Source organism: Lissotriton helveticus, chromosome 5_1, assembly GCF_964261635.1.
Source record: "Lissotriton helveticus chromosome 5_1, aLisHel1.1, whole genome shotgun sequence".
NCBI lineage: Eukaryota > Metazoa > Chordata > Amphibia > Caudata > Salamandridae > Lissotriton > Lissotriton helveticus.
In genome coordinates, this window is record NC_136065.1 from 4,029,792 (window position 1) to 4,050,396 (window position 20,605).

General features: G+C 46.4%; 1 protein-coding gene across 1 annotated transcript in view; it reads left to right on the plus strand.

Annotated features, from left to right (window-relative positions):
• Positions 1 to 1,360: 1,360 nt before the first annotated feature.
• LOC144754044 (proteasome subunit beta type-8-like) overlaps positions 1,361 to 20,605 on the plus strand; it is a 145,146-nt gene continuing 125,901 nt past the window's right edge. The window contains exon 1 of the mRNA XM_078641556.1: positions 1,361 to 1,571. Within this exon, the coding sequence (XP_078497682.1) occupies positions 1,440 to 1,571 (132 nt within the window). The 5' untranslated portion in view covers positions 1,361 to 1,439. The remainder of the gene's footprint in view (positions 1,572 to 20,605) is intronic.

Below are 20,605 nucleotides of genomic sequence, written 5' to 3' on the forward strand. Positions count from 1 at the left end.
ACACCATGCTTTAGTCACACATCTGTCACAGTGTGCGCCAAAGTGCCCCCCCCACCCACCTACCACACCCTTACCACTCTCCAGCTGACAGGGCGCGGCTCACTTGTGTGCCCCCCGAATGGCAGCCCCCCCCTCTGAGAAGTGTCCCCACACCTCTCGGGGCGCGGCTCACTTGTGTGCCCCCTGAATGGCAGCCCCCCCCTCTGAGAAGTGTCCCCACACCTCTCGGGGCGCGGCTCACTTGTGTGCCCCCTGAACGGCAGCACCCCCCTCTGAGAAGTGCCCCCACACCTCTCGGGGCGCGGCTCACTTGTGTGCCCCCTGAATGGCAGCCCCCCCCTCTGAGAAGTGTCCCCACACCTCTCGGGGCGCGGCTCACTTGTGTGCCCCCTGAATGGCAGCACCCCTCTCTGAGAAGTGTCCCCACACCTCTCGGGGCGCGGCTCACTTGTGTGCCCCCTGAATGGCAGCGCCCCCTCTGAGAAGTGTCCCCACACCTCTCGGGGCGCGGCTCACTTGTGTGCCCCCTGAATGGCAGCCCCCCCCTCTGAGAAGTACCCCCACACCTCTCGGGGCGCGGCTCACTTGTGTGCCCCCTGAATGGCAGCACCCCTCTCTGAGAAGTGTCCCCACACCTCTCGGGGCGCGGCTCACTTGTGTGCCCCCTGAATGGCAGCACCCCCTCTGAGAAGTGTCCCCACACCTCTCAGGGCGCGGCTCACTTGTGTGCCCCCTGAATGGCAGCACCCCCCTCTGAGAAGTGTCCCCACACCTCTCGGGGCGCGGCTCACTTGTGTGCCCCTTGAATGGCAGCACCCCCCCTCTGAGAAGTGCCCCCACACCTCTCGGGGCGCGGCTCACTTGTGTGCCCCCTGAATGGCAGCACCCCCCTCTGAGAAGTGCCCCCCACACCTCTCGGGGCGCGGCTCACTTGTGTGCCCCTTGAATGGCAGCACCCCCCCTCTGAGAAGTGCCCCCACACCTCTCGGGGCGCGGCTCACTTGTGTGCCCCCTGAATGGCAGCCCCCCCCCCTCTGAGAAGTGTCCCCACACCTCTCGGGGCGCGGCTCACTTGTGTGCCCCCTGAATGGCAGCCCCCCCCCCTCTGAGAAGTGTCCCCACACCTCTCGGGGCGCGGCTCACTTGTGTGCCCCCTGAATGGCAGCACCCCCTCTGAGAAGTGCCCCCCACACCTCTCGGAGGGCGGCGCACAGCGCAGGTTGTTGGTAAAAGTGCCTTTCTGGGCATGAGTGCAGTGTGTCCTATGTACAGTGTCAGCTGTACAGTTTTCCGCCCCATCGGGGTGAGCCCGCTCGTCTCCTCCCAGCCCTCCCCCTTGTAGTGCTCTGCCACCTTCACTTTCGGTTTCGGTTTCGGGAGGGTGAGGGGGGGCTGGGAGGGCAGTCAGAGAGAGCTCACAGCGGCTGCACGCACTCTTCATGGCGCTGCTCGACCTCTTCCGGGGGCCCCGGGACTGGACCCTGCCCCTGGACAGTACCGAGGACGCCAGGGGCCAGGGGCCCTGCAGGGAGCTGCTCGGGGGCCACATGGCCCTGCCCCGGGGCCTGGAGGTGAGGAGGGCTGGGATCCCCGGGCGGGGCAGGAGCTCTGTGCCAGCTGCTGCCAGGGGGGGGCACCAAGAGCACCAGCCTATGACGTGTGTATGCTCCAGGAACTGGACCCTGCGTTTATTATCATGGAAACTGCATTTGATGAGCGGGGGGGGGGGGGGGGGGGAGGGGGGGAGGGGGGAGGAGGCAGCACACCGCGACCCTGCGCACTTCAGAGCCCCCTCTGCTCTCAGAGGCCTGTGTCCGAGGCCTTGAACTCCAGAAACTACGCTGCCTTCCAGCACTGATCCTGCAGGAACACGCCTGCCCCCTCACATGTCTGTATGCACACCCCTGGGGTGCTCCTCCATCCGACTCCCTGGAGATTAAAATGTCTCCCTAATCTTAGGGTGTTCGGATGTCTCTATGCCCCTACGGTGTATGCCTACTTCTATATCCCTGGGATATTTAAATGTCTCCTTAATCTTAGGGTGTTCGGATGTCTCTATGCCCCTAGGGTGTATGACTACTTCTATATCCCTGGAGACTTAAATGTCTCTCTAACCTTAGGGTGTTCGGATGTCTCTATGCCCCTAGGGTGTATGACTGCTTCTATATCCCTGGAGACTTAAATGTCTCTCTAACCTTAGGGTGTTCGGATGTCTCTATGCCCCTAGGGTGTGTGACTGCTTCTATATCCCTGGGATATTTAAATGTCTCCCTAATCTTAGGGTGTTCTGATATCTCTATGCCCCTAGGGTGTATGCCTGCTTCTATATCCCTGGGATATTTAAATGTCTCCCTAATCTTAGGGTGTTCGGATGTCTCTATGCCCCTAGGGTGTATGCCTGCTTCTATATCCCTGGGATATTTAAATGTCTCCCTAATCTTAGGGTGTTCGGATGTCTCTATGCCCCTAGGGTGTATGCCTGCTTCTATATCCCTGGGATATTTAAATGTCTCCCTAATCTTAGGGTGTTCGGATGTCTCTATGCCCCTAGGGTGTATGACTGCTTCTATATCCCTGGAGACTTAAATGTCTCTCTAACCTTAGGGTGTTCGGATGTCTCTATGTCCCTAGGGTGTATGCCTGCTTCTATATCCCTGGGATATTTAAATGTCTCCCTAATCTTAGGGTGTTCTGATATCTCTATGCCCCTAGGGTGTATGCCTGCTTCTATATCCCTGGGATATTTAAATGTCTCCCTAATTTTAGGGTGTTCGGATGACTCTATGCCCCTAGGGTGTATGCCTGCTTCTATATCCCTGAGAGAATTAAATGTCTCCTTAATCGTAGGGTGTTCGGATGTCTCTATGCCCCTAGGGTGTATGCCTGCTTCTATATCCCTGGGATATTTAAATGTCTCCCTAATCGTAGGGTGTTCGGATGTCTCTATGCCCCTAGGGTGTATGCCTGCTTCTATATCCCTGGGATATTTAAATGTCTCCCTAATCTTAGGGTGTTCGGATGTCTCTATGCCCCTAGGGTGTGTGACTGCTTCTATATCCCTGGGATATTTAAATGTCTCCCTAATCTTAGGGTGTTCGGATGACTCTATGCCCCTAGGGTGTATGCCTGCTTCTATATCCCTGAGAGAATTAAATGTCTCCTTAATCGTAGGGTGTTCGGATGTCTCAATGCCCCTAGGGTGTATGACTGCTTCTATATCCCTGGGATATTTAAATGTCTCCCTAATCTTAGGGTGTTCGGATGTCTCTATGCCCCTAGGGTGTATGCCTGCTTCTATATCCCTGGGATATTTAAATGTCTCCCTAATCTTAGGGTGTTCGGATGACTCTATGCCCCTAGGGTGTATGCCTGCTTCTATATCCCTGGGATATTTAAATGTCTCCTTAATCTTAGGGTGTTCGGATGTCTCTATGCCCCTAGGGTGTATGACTGCTTCTATATCCCTGGAGACTTAAATGTCTCCCTAATCTTAGGGTGTTCTGATATCTCTATGCCCCTAGGGTGTATGCCTGCTTCTATATCCCTGGGATATTTAAATGTCTCCCTAATCTTAGGGTGTTCGGATGACTCTATGCCCCTAGGGTGTATGCCTGCTTCTATATCCCTGAGAGAATTAAATGTCTCCTTAATCGTAGGGTGTTCGGATGTCTCTATGCCCCTAGGGTGTATGCCTGCTTCTATATCCCTGGGATATTTAAATGTCTCCCTAATCGTAGGGTGTTCGGATGTCTCTATGCCCCTAGGGTGTATGCCTGCTTCTATATCCCTGGGATATTTAAATGTCTCCCTAATCTTAGGGTGTTCGGATGTCTCTATGCCCCTAGGGTGTGTGACTGCTTCTATATCCCTGGGATATTTAAATGTCTCCCTAATCTTAGGTTGTTCGGATGACTCTATGCCCCTAGGGTGTATGCCTGCTTCTATATCCCTGAGAGAATTAAATGTCTCCTTAATCGTAGGGTGTTCGGATGTCTCTATGCCCCTAGGGTGTATGACTGCTTCTATATCCCTGGGATATTTAAATGTCTCCCTAATCTTAGGGTGTTCGGATGTCTCTATGCCCCTAGGGTGTATGACTGCTTCTATATCCCTGGGATATTTAAATGTCTCCCTAATCGTAGGGTGTTCGGATGTCTCTATGCCCCTAGGGTGTATGCCTGCTTCTATATCCCTGGGATATTTAAATGTCTCCCTAATCTTAGGGTGTTCGGATGTCTCTATGCCCCTAGGGTGTGTGACTGCTTCCATATCCCTGGGATATTTAAATGTCTCCCTAATCTTAGGGTGTTCGGATGACTCTATGCCCCTAGGGTGTATGCCTGCTTCTATATCCCTGAGAGAATTAAATGTCTCCTTAATCGTAGGGTGTTCGGATGTCTCTATGCCCCTAGGGTGTATGACTGCTTCTATATCCCTGGGATATTTAAATGTCTCCCTAATCTTAGGGTGTTCGGATGTCTCTATGCCCCTAGGGTGTATGACTGCTTCTATATCCCTGGGATATTTAAATGTCTCCCTAATCGTAGGGTGTTCGGATGTCTCTATGCCCCTAGGGTGTATGACTGCTTCTATATCCCAGGGATATTTAAATGTCTCCCTAATCGTAGGGTGTTCGGATGTCTCTATGCCCCTAGGGTTTATGACTGCTTCTATATCCCTGGGATATTTAAATGTGTCCCTAATCTTAGGGTGTTCGGATGTCTCTATGCCCCTAGGGTGTATGCCTGCTTCTATATCCCTGGGATATTTAAATGTCTCCCTAATCGTAGGGTGTTCGGATGTCTCTATGCCCCTAGGGTGTATGACTGCTTCTATATCCCTGGGATATTTAAATGTCTCCCTAATCTTAGGGTGTTCGGATGTCTCTATGCCCCTAGGGTGTATGACTGCTTCTATATCCCTGGGATATTTAAATGTCTCCCTAATCTTAGGGTGTTCGGATGACTCTATGCCCCTAGGGTGTATGACTGCTTCTATATCCCTGGGATATTTAAATGTCTCCCTAATCTTAGGGTGTTCGGATGTCTCTATGCCCCTAGGGTGTGTGACTGCTTCTATATCCCTGGGATATTTAAATGTCTCCCTAATCTTAGGGTGTTTGGATGTCTCTATGCCCCTAGGGTGTATGCCTGCTTCTATATCCCTGGGATATTTAAATGTCTCCTTAACCGTAGGGTGTTCGGATGTTTCTATGCCCCTAGACTGTATGACTGCTTCTATATCCCTGGGATATTTAAATGTCTCCCTAATCTTAGGGTGTTTGGATGTCTCTATGCCCCTAGGGTGTATGCCTGCTTCTATATCCCTGGAGATTTAAATGTCTCCCTAATCTTAGTGTGTTCGGATATCTCTATGCCCCTAGGGTGTATGCCTGCTTCTATATCCCTGGGATATTTAAATGTCTCCTTAATCTTAGGGTGTTCGGATGACTCTATGCCCCTAGGGTGTATGCCTGCTTCTATATCCCTGGGATATTGAAATGTCTCCCTAATCTTAGTGTGTTCGGATATCTCTATGCCCCTAGGGTGTATGACTGCTTCTATATTCCTGGGATATTGAAAAGTCTCCCTAATCCTAGTGTGTTCGGATATCTCTATGCCCCTAGGGTGTATGCCTGCTTCTATATCACTGGGGTATTTAAATGTCTCCTTAATCTTAGGGTGTTCGGATGACTCTATGCCCCTAGGGTGTATGCCTGCTTCTATATCACTGGGGTATTTAAATGTCTCCTTAATCGTAGGGTGTTCGGATGTCTCTATGCCCCTAGGCTGTATGCCTGCTTCTGTATTCCTGGGATATTTAAATGTCTCTCTAACCTTAGGGTATTCGGATGACTCTATGCCCCTAGGGTGTATGCCTGCTTCTATATCCCTGGGGTATTTGAATGTCTCCCTAATCTTAGGGTGTTCGGATGTCTCTATGCCCCTAGACTGTATGACTGCTTCTGTATCCCTGGGATATTTAAATGTCTCTCAAACCTTAGGGTGTTCGGATGTCTCTATGCCCCTAGGGTGTATGACTGCTTCTATATCACTGGGGTATTTAAATGTCTCCCTAATCCTAGGGTGTTCGGATGTCTCTATGCCCCTTGGGTGTATGACTGCTTCTATATCCCAGGGATATTTAAATGTCTCCTTAATGGTAGAGTGTTTGGATGTCTCTATGCCCCTAGACTGCATGACTGCTTCTATATCCCTGGGATATTTAAATGTCTCCTTAATCGTAGGGTGTTCGGATGTCTCTATGCCCCTAGACTGTATGACTGCTTCTATATCCCAGGGATATTTAAATGTCTTCCTAATCTTAGTGTGTTCGGATGTCTCTATGCCCCTATGGTGTGTGACTGCTTCTATATCCCTGGGATATTTAAATGTCTCCCTAATCTTAGGGTGTTCGGATGACTCTATGCCCCTAGGGTGTATGCCTGCTTCTATATCCCTGGGATATTTAAATGTCTCCTTAATCGTAGGATGTTCGGATGTCTCTATGCCCCTAGACTGTATGCCTGCTTCTATATCCCTGGGATATTTAAATGTCTCTCTAATCTTAGGGTGTTCGGATGTCTCCATGCCCCTTGGGTGTATGCCTGCTTCTATATCCCTGGGATATTTAAATGTCTCCCTAATTTTAGGGTGTTCGGATGACTCTATGCCCCTAGACCGTATGACTGCTTCTATATCCCTGGGATATTTAAATGTCTCCCTAATGTTAGGGTATTCGGATATCTCTATGACCCTAGGGTGTATGCCTGCTTCTGTATCCCTGGGATATTTAAATGTCTCCCTAATCTTAGGGTGTTCGGATGTCTCTATGCCCCTAGGGTGTATGCCTGCTTCTATATCCCTGGGATATTTAAATGTCTCCTTAATCGTAGGATGTTCGGATGACTCTATGCCCCTAGGGTGTATGACTGCTTCTATATCACTGGGGTATTTGAATGTCTCCCTAATCCTAGGGTGTTTGCATGTCTCTATGCCCTTAGGGTGCATGCTAGCTTCTATATCCCTGAGAGAATTAAATGTCTCTCTAACCTTAGGGTGTTCGGATGACTCTATGCCCCTAGGGTGTATGACTGCTTCTATATCCCTGGGATATTTAAATGTCTCCCTAATCCTAGGGTGTTCGGATGACTCTATGCCCCTAGGGTGTATGACTGCTTCTATATCACTGGGGTATTTGAATGTCTCCCTAATCCTAGGGTGTTCGGATGACTCTATACCCCTAGGGTGTATGCCTGCTTCTATATCCTTGGGATATTTAAATGTCTCCTTAACCGTAGGGTGTTCAGATGTTTCTATGCCCCTAGACTGTATGACTGCTTCTATATCCCTGGGATATTTAAATGTCTCCCTAATCTTAGGGTGTTCGTATGTCTCTATGCCCCTAGGGTGTATGCCTGCTTCTATATCCCTGGGATATTTAAATGTCTCCCTAATTTTAGGGTGTTCGGATGACTCTATGCCCCTAGACCGTATGACTGCTTCTATATCCCTGGGATATTTAAATGTCTCCCTAATGTTAGGGTATTCGGATATCTCTATGCCCCTAGGGTGTATGCCTGCTTCTGTATCCCTGGGATATTTAAATGTCTCCCTAATCTTAGGGTGTTCGGATGTCTCTATGCCCCTAGGGTGTATGCCTGCTTCTATATCCCTGGGATATTTAAATGTCTCCTTAATCGTAGGATGTTCGGATGACTCTATGCCCCTAGGGTGTATGACTGCTTCTATATCACTGGGGTATTTGAATGTCTCCCTAATCCTAGGGTGTTTGCATGTCTCTATGCCCTTAGGGTGCATGCTAGCTTCTATATCCCTGAGAGAATTAAATGTCTCTCTAACCTTAGGTTGTTCGGATGACTCTATGCCCCTAGGGTGTATGACTGCTTCTATATCCCTGGGATATTTAAATGTCTCCCTAATCCTAGGGTGTTCGGATGACTCTATGCCCCTAGGGTGTATGACTGCTTCTATATCACTGGGGTATTTGAATGTCTCCCTAATCCTAGGGTGTTCGGATGACTCTATACCCCTAGGGTGTATGCCTGCTTCTATATCCTTGGGATATTTAAATGTCTCCTTAACCGTAGGGTGTTCGGATGTTTCTATGCCCCTAGACTGTATGACTGCTTCTATATCCCTGGGATATTTAAATGTCTCCCTAATCTTAGGGTGTTCGTATGTCTCTATGCCCCTAGGGTGTATGCCTGCTTCTATATCCCTGGGATATTTAAATGTCTCCCTAATCTTAGGGTGTTCGGATGTCTCTATGCCCCTAGGGTGTATGCCTGCTTCTGTATCCCTGGGATATTTAAATGTCTCCCTAATCTTAGGGTGTTCGGATATCTCTTTTCCCCTAGAGTGTATGCCTGCTTCTATATCCCTGGGATATTTAAATGTCTCCTTAATCGTAGGGTATTCGGATGTCTCTATGCCCCTAGACTGTATGACTGCTTCTATATCCCTGGGATATTTAAATGTCTCCCTAATCTTAGTGTGTTCGGATGTCTCTATGCCCCTAGACTGTATGACTGCTTCTATATCCCTGGGATATTTAAATGTCTCCCTAATCTTAGGGTGTTCGTATGTCTCTATGCCCCTAGGGCAGAGGTCTTCAAACTTTTTGATGCCGAGACCCCCTTGTAAAACCTTTTTAGGCTTAAGGACCCCCTTCCAACAAAAGTTTCTAGAAACTGGTACTCCTCATCATCAACAACTATCGACAACCATAAATGCACCTGTTAGACCTCATCACATCCATCCATCCATCATTCATCCACCCACACTTTCACACATCGATCCATCCATCCTTCATCCATCCACCCTTTCATCCTTCCATCCATACATTCATCCTTCATCCATCCACCCTTTCATCCTTACATCCATCCTTTACCCATCCACCCTTCCATCCATCCATCCACCCATCCATCATTCATCCACCCACCTTTTCACACATCCATCCATCATTCATCCATGCAACCTTTTATCCATCCATACATCCATCCTTCATCCATCCACCCGTTCGTCCTTCCATCCATACATCCGTCCTTCATCCATCCACCCTTTCATCCATATATCCATCCTTCATCCTTCCACCCTTTCATCCTTCCATCCATACATCCATCCTTCATCCATCCACCCTTTCATCCATACATCCATCCTTCATCCACCCACCCTTTCATCCATCCATCCATCCACCCATCATTCATCCACCCACCTTTTCACACATCCATCCATCATTCATCCATGCAACCTTTTATCCATCCAAACATCCATCCTTCATCCATCTACTGTTTCATCCTTCCTTCCATCCATACATACATCCTTCCTCTATCCACCCTTTCATCCATCCATTCACCCATCATTCATCCACCCACTTTTTCCACACATCCATTCATCCATCATTCATCCATGCAACCTTTTATTCATCCATACATCCATCCTTCACCCATCTACCATTTTATCCTTCCTTCCTTCTTTCCATCCATCCATCCTTCATCCATCCACCCTTTCATCCATCCATTCATCCACTCATCATTCATCCACCCACCTTTTCACATATCCATCCATCCATCCTTTATCCATCCACCCTTTCATCCTTACATCATAAATTCATCCTTCATCCATCCACCCTTTCATCCATCCATTCACCCACCATTCATCCACCCACCTTTTCACACATCCATCCATCATGATCCATGCAACCTTTTATCCATCCATCCATCCATCCTTCATCCATCCACACTTTCATCCATTCATCCACCCACCTTTTCTGTGCCTCTCTCATGGGGGGGCGCAGAGGGGGGGGGGTTAGTATCTCTCTGTGTCTTCTTCCTTCTTCTTCCTCCCTCATGGGAGGGCATCTCTGCGCCTCCCTGCTGGGGGCGGACAGGCTGTAACAACATCTCACCTGAAGAACAGACTCTCCGGCACATTTCTCCTGCACAGGCGCCAGGTATGAGGGTTCGTGTTTTGTGCTTTACAGGCAGGACCCACAGCTCCAGGCGTGCAATGTCCATTGAACTCAAAGGGCTACAGCCTCCTCCCCCAGCCACCCTCCCCTGCCCCCATCCCTTCCCCTCCTCGTGTATGTGAGCCGAGCTTAAACACCTTCAGGGACACACACAAAGCCGCACCCCAGTACTTCACAGGCCTTTACAAGACCTTTTACTTGTTAATGAGGCTTTGTTGTTTTTCACGCCTCGGTGTGAATTAGGCCTCCGATGTGAGCACCCTCAATCAGCCCCACGCCAGGAAGGCAAACTGACAATCTGCGACCCTCTTCCCAGGACTCCACGACCCCCCTGGGGCTCGCGCCCCACAGATTGAAGACCCCTGCCCTAGGGTGTATGCCTGCTTCTATATCCCTGGGATATTTAAATGTCTCCCTAATCGTAGGGTGTTCGGATGTCTCTATGCCCCTAGGGTGTATGCCTGCTTCTATATCCCTGGGATATTTAAATGTCTCCCTAATCTTAGGGTGTTTGGATGTCTCTATGCCCCTAGGGTGTATGCCTGCTTCTATATCACTGGGGTATTTAAATGTCTCCTTAATCGTAGGGTGTTCGGATGTCTCTATGCCCCTAGGGTGTATGCCTGCTTCTGTATCCCTGGGATATTTAAATGTCTCCCTAATCTTAGGGTGTTCGGATGACTCTATGCCCCTAGGGTGTATGCCTGCTTCTATATCCCTGAGAGAATTAAATGTCTCCTTAATCGTAGGGTGATCGGATGTCTCTATGCCCCTAGGGTGTATGCCTGCTTCTGTATGCCTGCTTCTATATCCCTGGGGTATTTGAATGTCTCCCTAATCTTAGGGTGTTCGGATGTCTCTATGCCCCTAGGGTGTATGCCTGCTTCTATATCCCTGGGATATTTAAATGTCTCCCTAATCTTAGTGTGTTCGGATGTCTCTATGCTTCAACAAGAGGGATTAGAAAGGTATTTTGGTCAAGTCTAGCATACTTGCCCAAATGAATCAGAAACAGAAAGGGTATGCAGTTCCTAGGTGGATCACCCCAAGGGTGAGTACGAGGTGGGAAGTGCTTAATTCCCTTTAGGACAAGGTGTTCTTCAGGAGAAAGTGGAGGAGGGGGAGGGGGAATTCCTCCTTTCGGAACTAGGGCCCTCACACACCCAGCCAGCTAGGTGTCATGATTCATCATTGGGACTGCTCCTCGTTGTGTGCTGCAATACCAGAGGGCACCCAATGAAGGGGGTCTTTGGCGGAGATCTTTTGTTCCTTGCCGTTTGGTGAGGTGTGGGTGAGGGGCCTAGGCAAGTGTAGATGTATTGTAGTGAAGGTGCGATTTAAAACCGATTTGGTAGTCCAAAGAGATACTTTAATAGAATGGCTCCTACCTGATGATGATGTTAGTCCCTCCTTAGTACCAACTCCTCTTCATTTGTCACCTCCCATGGCGACTGGCCCCTTTACTTCAAGTCTTACGTGGTACCCTGTTATTTAGACTGTGAGCTCTATTCTCTTTAATGAGGTTCTCCTACTGACTTCTCTACTCCACCCTCTCCCTCCCATTGTCTGTACCTCCCTCTCGTTGTCCGTGATGGCTATAGTTTGCAATGCAATACGTCTCGCGTAAATACGAGTCCTACTGCATTGCAAATGCTTGTTTTCAAGTTATCCCACACCTGGCCTTCAAAAACACTTGTGATAATTTAATTCAGAGATGCTCTGTGCTCGTGCTCCTGTGATCCAGAGTCAGACACTCACCGCTGGGATAGCCGGGTTTAGGGCATACACAGGGCCGGACTGGGAACCACAACCGGCCCTGGCAAAGTGCTCGGCCGGCCCCCGCCCGCCCCACTTGGGGGATTAGAGGTGCCGCCGAGCTCTATGCCAGGGCCGGTTTTCGGCCGATTTTGGTACAGGAACTATTTTGCAGCTATGGCACGGTGGGGCCCAAAACCGGCCCCCACCCGTACGGCGCAACGGGGTATTGCCCAGTGCCCGCTATGGCCAGTCCGGTCTGGGAATACATGCAAAGCGAACGCTCCAAATATACCAGCGCCAGGAGCAGAGGCTGCCGGGCTTCGGTCCGCTATACGGTCAACTAGCTCGATTTATATTATCTGCTGAAGTTGCCAGGGAAGTCACGGAGCGGGGGCTTGCAGGAAGTTCGAGTGCTTTATGGATTATTTTAAGGAAGAGGAATCCCTTCAGATTTTTCAGAGGGAAAAGGGGACTCTAGGCACAGGAGAACAGTGGTGAAGGATAGGCCTGCATCCGCATCCAGAACACAGCCGAACTCTTCTCAACACAGCCTTGCGTTCCGATAGAGTCCTCATTTTATGAAGGGAGTGTGGCATTTGGAAGAGAACTCAGCCATTCCAGATGTGTGTTCCAGATGTGTGTTGAGACGTTTGGAGAATCAAAGAGAGCTTTTGCCATATAAGAGAGATGGTTCATTCCGAGGGTGCCCTGCTCTTGTGTAGAGATATTACATTCAGAATAATCGGGCTGTCCTTGCAAAGAGGGACTTCTCGTACCGAAGAGAACTTTGCGTCCTGAAGAAAATCCAGATCCCTGAAGAGAAAATCCTACATTAAGCCTGTTGTCCAGAAGAGGAAGGAATATGTTCTGTAGGAAACTCTTCCTTTCTGAAGAGAACTGTACAATTCTGCGGAGAGGATGTGGCGTAATTGCTGGACCTGCTGACTTTGGAACTGGGGATCTGGGTGTGAGTCTCGGCACCGGCTCAGCATCCTGTGATTCTTCTTATCACTTTATCTCCGCAGTGCTTACATATAAAATAAATGTGCCCTTGTGTAACGTAACTGGTGCTTATGTAAAGGGCTCCAATACCTGTGAGTTGAGTTCACGCTATATAATGTATAAACAGTGCGGCCACCGGAGTTCACCACTCGACTTGAACTCTGCTTCTATACGTCAAAGTATATTCAATACGTTGCAGACAATTCCATTGCTGTTGCTCGATAGGCCGTGGTTGCTTCTGAATGATGTTTGGTGAAGGAAACAAGAGGACATTTTTATTAGTCATCGTAAACTGAGTTGCGTGGCTACTATCAAAAGTAAATTTTAATGTGGGGTCTTAATATTCCGTAGTTAGACTGTTGCAGCTCCATCAAACAAAGGAAGATCAGTAACTTAATACAGGCCTGTGACGGCCTTGTGACGCAGAAAAAAAAATACTATCATGGACGCACAATTAATAATAATAGAGGCCTAAGCACGTGGCGTAGTACAGAAATACGACACAGAAATGTATGCATGCACAATTTTTTAAATTAAAGGTCTATAGGACCTCGTGACTTATAAATAAACATTTCAATTATGTAAGCACAATTTAAAACCATTGAGGGGTAGGAAAGCCATATGAAGGAGAAAAAATTGCATTATGCATATACAATTTACAGTGGAGGCTGATGATGTGACATCTTCTCTTACCTTTGCTTCTGTCGTCTTTTGTCGTGTCTTCAAAGGCTGCGGTTTTGCTGAGTATGGGGTGTTTTGGGTGTGGGCGTCGCCGCCTCCGCCCCTATGGTATTGTGGCTGGGCGGCAGCAGCAGTGACATCACGTCGAGTGTCAGGAGTCCTACTCCGCTCGAGCATCAGTTCGTAGCAAAATCGACGACGACACTCTGTTTGTCACCGCAGCACAGGCAGGCAAAAGAGAGCGTGCTCACGTCAGTGCCCGCATTATATGGGAACCGCAGGGGCTGACCAAACCAAGCCCAGGGCCGTCATTGGTAGCGTTTTCGTGCTTTGCAAGAATGACTGCCCTGGGGGACATCCCATTGGCTAATGTATTGGTTTCCAGGCTTAGTGATAGCAAGCATGCTAGGTGGTGGTATGTGGGGAGTGTGGGCGGGGGTGCACCGCGCATGTGCAAGTATGAGTGTGTGCACTAACAATTAACAACAGAGAGAGATGGGGGCGGTGTTATAATGTACGCAGAGGCAGGATCAGAATCGGATCTGCAATGAGTGAACACTTTTAATCATTCTCCTTAGTGCGCCCTGATCTCTGATTTGTCACTGAGAGGGTGATCGCACCATACTTTGTACTGCTAATTATACTCAGTGCGTACCCGCCCATACGGTACGAATATGCTTTGAGGTTATACGTCGCATTAAAGCTTCCGTGTGACGTCATGTACGGCGTTCTGTTTGCGAAAGGCGGCAATGTTTCTACTTGGTTTAAAACATTTATTTATGTATTTAATGTGCATACTAAGGGCAGGCATTTGGGGTAACTATGAATTTATTTTTTGTGTCCTCATTTGCCTTTTCTTCAAAAAAAGGACCATACCAACCACCTTGCACGGCTTATAGGCGTGATTTGATAATTTGGTAGTAGAGATGTCCCAGAAGAAGAAGTAAGGGTGCTTTCTTTTAGCTCCATCAAGGTGTATTTCAACCTGTAGGACCTTTATCGAAACTTGACTGGCCCTGGTCCAGGAGTGTTCGAGGCATAATCATTGGACCCGAGGGAAAAAAAACCGAAAAAAAAAACCCGGGCTCATCTCCAGTTGATTAGGAGATCCCAGAAAGCCAAGTTACGCTTCATAGCTGTTCTTTTGAGGTCCATTTTAGATGTTTCATATAAGGATGAAAGCCACCGAGAGTGTAATGGGGGTGTTTTCTCTACCCAATGTATGCAAATCTGTCTTCTCGCCAATAAGATTGCGTAGAAGAGAAAGGATTTCGCCTTGCCTTTAATGTTATCTTTCAACCCAAAGATGACAAGTGGGAGGGTTATTTCCAAAGATGTGTTTAGGATAGAATTTAAAGTATTCTTCACATCTTCCCAGAAATGTAAGATGTCAGGACATTCCAAGAACATATGTATATCACAAGCACCTATCAAGTTGCATTTGTTACATTTTTTATGTGGTAGAAATTTAGATAGTTTCAAAGGAGTTATGTATGCACGATGTGCAGAGAAGAGGTGGTTTTGTCTTAGCCATGAAGGCTTTACAGTTTTATATAATAGTCCGAAAGAGTTTTGCCACCTCTCCTCACATGGAATACCAATCGCCGTTCCCCATAGCTCATCTGGGAGTTGGAATTTCCCATCAATTTCCTCCAACAGCTGCCAGTACCATGTAGCTACTTCTTTCCCTCCAATAGCTCGTTCTACCAACTTTTGTTCCGTTATGCTTGTTTTCCCTAAATTGGCATCAATACGAGTCTGAGATCTCACCCAGCTGTTTAATTGAATGTATTTGAATCTGGACAACCCTGAGCCAACTAGTTCATACAGCTCGTCCCAAGCTATAAAATTACCATCTTTAAATAGTTGGCCCCATCTTGTAATACCTGCTTGTTCTATTATTGTAGAAAGACTATCTCGCAAGCATGGTGGCAACCCGGGTGAGTCCCAGATTGGGGAGTAGTTGGAGTAATATGACAAGCCCAGTTTCTTTCTGATGTTAGACCAGTTTTTAGCGCATGATTGTGCTATTTTAAGTTTGATGTTTTTGAAGAATTTCTGACATCCAAATTTAAACATAAAGCCATCCAGTGCTAGATTAGCCCCCATTAACATGGCCTTATACATAGAATCAGTTGTAAGATTAGATGGCATTTTTAGGAGCATTCTTGAATGTGACAACTGGAAGGCCCATGAGTAATACAACAAGTCCGGCAGTGCAAGGCCACCTTTTTCTCTTCTTCTTCTTAGCTTTTTCCATGCGATTCTTGTGGTTTTATAGTTCCTAATAAAAGAATTGATTTCCCCTTGACATTTTTCAATCATTTTCGGATCAAAGGCAGTTGGATTAGTGTTAAAAATAAAGGTACATTTTGGGAGGATACACATTTTAACTAAATTCACTCTACCGATTGTTGAAAGTGGTAGATGTGACCAAGATTTTAAAAGTTTTTTGCTCTCAGTGTGTATCCTATCCAGATTAGTTTGCCCAATGCTGCCCACTTCTTGGGTTATTCTTATTCCTAAGTAGCGCATCGATGTAGATATTTTTACCCCCAGCTGTATGTTTTGTAAGTTCCATGCCATTATCTCACTTTTACTGGAGTTAATGTCGTAGCCCGATATATGACCGAATTCTTCAGCCCATTGAATAACGACTGGGTATGCCTTTACTGGGTTAGATGTAAAGACCAAAATATCGTCTGCATACAGTGCTACCCGCCTTTCCCACTCTCCAAAACTAAAAGATGGAATATTAGCCTCGTCCCTTAAAAGCTGAGCGAACGGTTCGATGTATACATTGAATAGGAGAGGGGAAAGCGGGCAGCCCTGCCTAGTACCTCTAGATATATTAAAGGCTTCGTCTAGCTGAAGGTGCACTATATATCTGTTTAATAGTCCTACAGAACCCCTCCCCACAGTTTAATTTTTTTAATACGTTGTTAAGATAAAGCCAATTGACTCTGTCAAAAGCTTTGGTTGCGTCTAAAGTCAGAGTAGCCAAGGGTAAAGAAAAGGCAGTAGCGATGTCTATAGCCCCCACAGCTTCATATGTTAACTCCGCTAATTGTCTGCCCTTGATGAATCCTTTTTGGTCTGAATGTACAATATTGCCGATGACACTAGCCAGTCTTGTAGAGATAATAGTTGTAAAAAGTTTATAGTCGTTGTTGAGTAATGATATTGGTCTGTATGACCCGCACTCTAATGGTGGACCTGCCGCCTTTCCTTTTTTTGATTGGCGGATTGCTTTCTTAACCTCGTCTTCAGTGTTCTTATCCTCCAAGAGTTTGCTCTGGCTTGCTTGTTGATAAAGTTGGGAGGGTAATGGCATCCAGCCAACTGTCCCTTGCTTGCTGGTCATTGGGAAGGTCCTCTTTATAAATGTCCACAAAAAAGTCAAAGAAAGCTCTCCCTATTTCTAGGTTAGTAGATCTTGTCTCTGACTCTCCAAGTATCTTAATTTCCCTGATATAGTTGAGGGCTTTGTCCGCTTTTATTTTCCACGCAAGTACCTTCCCTGCGGCTTCTCCGAATTCAAATTGGGAGGATTTGCTCACTTCCCATCTTTTGTTTATTCTCTCTTGTAAAATATTTTCCAGTTGGGTTTTAACTCAGTCCTTTTCTCATGTTCTTTGGATGTTACTAAAGACGGGTCAATCTTTGATTCTAAGAGTTTCATATCTTGTTCTAGTCTTTTTATTTTTTCAGTATATAGTTTCCACCTATAAGAGGCTCTGCAAGTGATCTGTCCCCTTAGGAAGGCTTTAAAGGCCTCCCAAACGACTGTTGGGCCTGCAGAATTTCTATTTATCTCAAAAAAGGCTAGAGATTCGTCTGACAGAAATTTGATCTCTTCCTCCTCAAGCAGCAATGTCCGGTCGAAAGACCAGGATGGGTGATTAACCAGAATTTCAGATTTTAAAGTAAATTTTATTGCAGAGTGGTCTGAAAGATGTGATGGTATATAATCTATTGAAACCAGAGTGTCCTTTAGACAGTAACTGAAAAAGGCATAGTCAATTCTAGATTTGTGTTTGAAGCGACTGTTCCTAAAGGACACACCTGGTTTATTGCTGACTCTTTCTCTCCAGAAATCTGCCAGTCCCAGATGTGTCATGATGGTTTTAAGGGTATCTCTAGATTTAACGGAACTACAAATTCTGGATTTTGTTGATTTATCTAATCTGGCGTCTAGAACAATATTAAAATCTCCCATCCAGATTATTGGTTCCTGTACTGATATTAATTGATTTCTTACAGCGTCCAGGTGCGATGGATCATCTGAGTTGGGACCGTAGTAACCTACCAATGTCCTCATTTGACCATCGAGAGAGACTCTGACTATTAACCATCTCCCTGTATTATCTTCCTTACATTCCTGTATTTGCGCTCTTACCGATTTTTTGAAGATGAATATTACCCCTCTTATGTTCGCGTTATGATCTGTGGAGCAGAATTTATCTATCCACCTTTGTTTTCTTAATATAGTGATAGCCTCTGATATAAGAAGATGAGTTTCCTGCAACGCAATGATCTGCGCCTGTGAGTCTCTCAGATACTGTAAGATACGATCTCTTCTTCCTCTCACGCGGAGACCATTCACGTTCCAGGACATGTAATTAGTTGTTGTCATGTTTTAATTTCATTCCCTTGCATCTTCATTCTTTTACTTGTATTTTTTATTAGATTATTGTTTTTTGGATTTAACCTGTCAAAAATTTGATTTTGAGAAAAGTTGAAGGCTGGAACACATAATTGAACTGACAAATGAGGATTTTTTGCTATTTTACCACCCCACCCCCTCACCCACCCCCTTGGAAACCCTCCCTTATTTATTCTGGCTTGGTGTTAAGCCAGGTGAACGCCCGTCAGCAGCCTTTCTTTGACCCTCTACCGCTACATTTTCCTCGAGAAAAAAAAAAGAAAAAGAAAAAACAAACAGCTGTGACTGAGCCAATAAAGGTAAAGATATCACCAATGACTATCATACCAAGAGGGGGTATTTGAGATTAATCTAAAAGTTAATCTGAAGGTTTTATCATTACCTTTTTTTTTTTTTTGTAAACCTCTTCTGTTTTTTTTTTTTTTTTTAAATATATGCATGTGACCCTATTGTGCTATTGAATAAAAACATCTATTTTCAATGTATTTAGTAGTTTTTTTTTATTGTTTTGCTGCTTGGGTTTTTTATAGCTTTTTTTTAATATTATTATTATTTTTTTATTATATTATATATCTTTTTTTTTTCATTTTCCTCCCCCCTCCTTTTATCTAAGTTGTTCCTTTTTTTTTTTTCTTCCTTACTTTCTTCCTTTTTTTTCCTTTTTCTCCCTCTCTTTCCCCTTTCCTCCTCCCTTACATTCTTTCTTTTGTCTTTTGACAAGATCTGTTTACCTTTGGCGATACCTATATTAACTTGTTTTACGAGCCTGAGCTTGGGCGTGATCTCTGATGGAGCCTAATAGGTCATCGGCGTCATGTATAGAGCGAACATTATGCATCTTATTGTTATACATGACTCAGAGAAATGCGGGAAATCTCATCTGTACTGTCGCACCAAATGTTCTAAATTTGTCCATACGCTGCCGAGCTCCCACTGCCTATCCAGCGTGGTTTTCGAGAGATCTGAACGTATCTCAAAAGAGAAATCAAGGCCCTTTATTATACCTGCTTTCAGAGCGAAATTTAAGATTTTTTCTTTGAGAGCATAGGTCAGAAAGTTGATTAGCACTTTCCTTGGTTTGGTCCTTGCCGGATTCATACGAAATGGGTCTCTGTGTATTCGCTGAATGTCTTTGTCTAGTTCTTCAGCAGTCTCTTCCAAGGTGAGTGAACTTTTTAATAATTGTACTATGAAGCCTTTAAGATCCCCACCTTCTTTCCCTTCTGGAATTTTTAGGAGTCGGATGTTGTTACGCCTAGAATAATTTTCTAAGACTTCAATTCTTTCTCTCATGTTTTCGCCCTCACTTTGGAGAGTATGTACTTTTGATCTAACTGACTCCAAATTTGTGGTCTGTAGGCCTACCGAGCTTTCTAGTGCTTCCGTTCTCCCACAGAGGCTATCAACCTTTTGACCCAATTCCTCACAGGTTACTCTAATCTCTGCCTGGTTAGTTTTAGAGACCACAAAGTCTTTTCTTATCTCCTCTCTCATTGCTGCAATAGAGGAGACTATGGCCTCGAGCGCGTTACCAAAACCTAAATCTGAGTTTTGACCCGTTACATTTTTCTTCTTCCCCACTTCAGTTATCAGAGTCTCATTTTCTAAGGTCTCCTTTTGTCGGGCAGGGGCTATGTTATCGGTGGAACTCTCTGTATGTATTTCTGTGACAGGCAGAGCAGACAGAGTCCTGGAAACATGGCGGCCGTAGGCTAACGCGGCTCGCGCGCCTGGAAGCAGTCTCCTGAGACCCTCGTCGCTACCCTTACGGATGACGGCTGTCACCGAAAAGTGAGCGTACCTTTTCACACGGAGCCTCGATAAGGGGAGTCCTGCAGTAATTCCTGAAACGGCGAAGCCTCTGTGAATGTGCCCGCCGTTAGCTTCACCGGTCACCGCCTCTCTCCTGTTCTGGGGGCGGGCAGCCGTGGAGATCAGGCGCAGCGAGCGGCCGCTGCTCGTAGCACGCATACGGCGGCAGCATTTGGTGGAGGAAAAGGAGAGGAGTCATGGAGAGCTGTGGTATCGACCGTCTCAGCTGTGGAGGAGACGAATGATACAACAACAACTGCAGCAGAGGCTGGGTTTGACGAGCTGAGTGATCGGAACATTTTCTCTCACAACTCAAGTAAGGTCTTTGAATTATTTAAGGAGGGGGCAAAGACAGACAGCGATTTGAATAAAGTCTCACAAGTAAGAATAACCAGGAGTAAAACTAAAAACAGAGGGAAGGAGACAGGGCCAGTGGGGAACGGACTACAGGTCCCAGAAGGCACCTTGGGGGAGTTTAAAAAATAAAGCCCAGGTTAAAAAAAAGCCAGAATTAGCCAAAGACAGGCATATTACTCAAAAACAGCTCCAAAGCAAAAATAAGAGTAAAAAAATAAAAGCTCCAGGTGACATAACCCTGTCTCTGCGCTCATACTTTAAAGTTCTGCCACAAGTACTGCAGATTACACAAGATATGGCTGCTGCTTTGGAAAACAAAAAATTACGGCAGGGCGA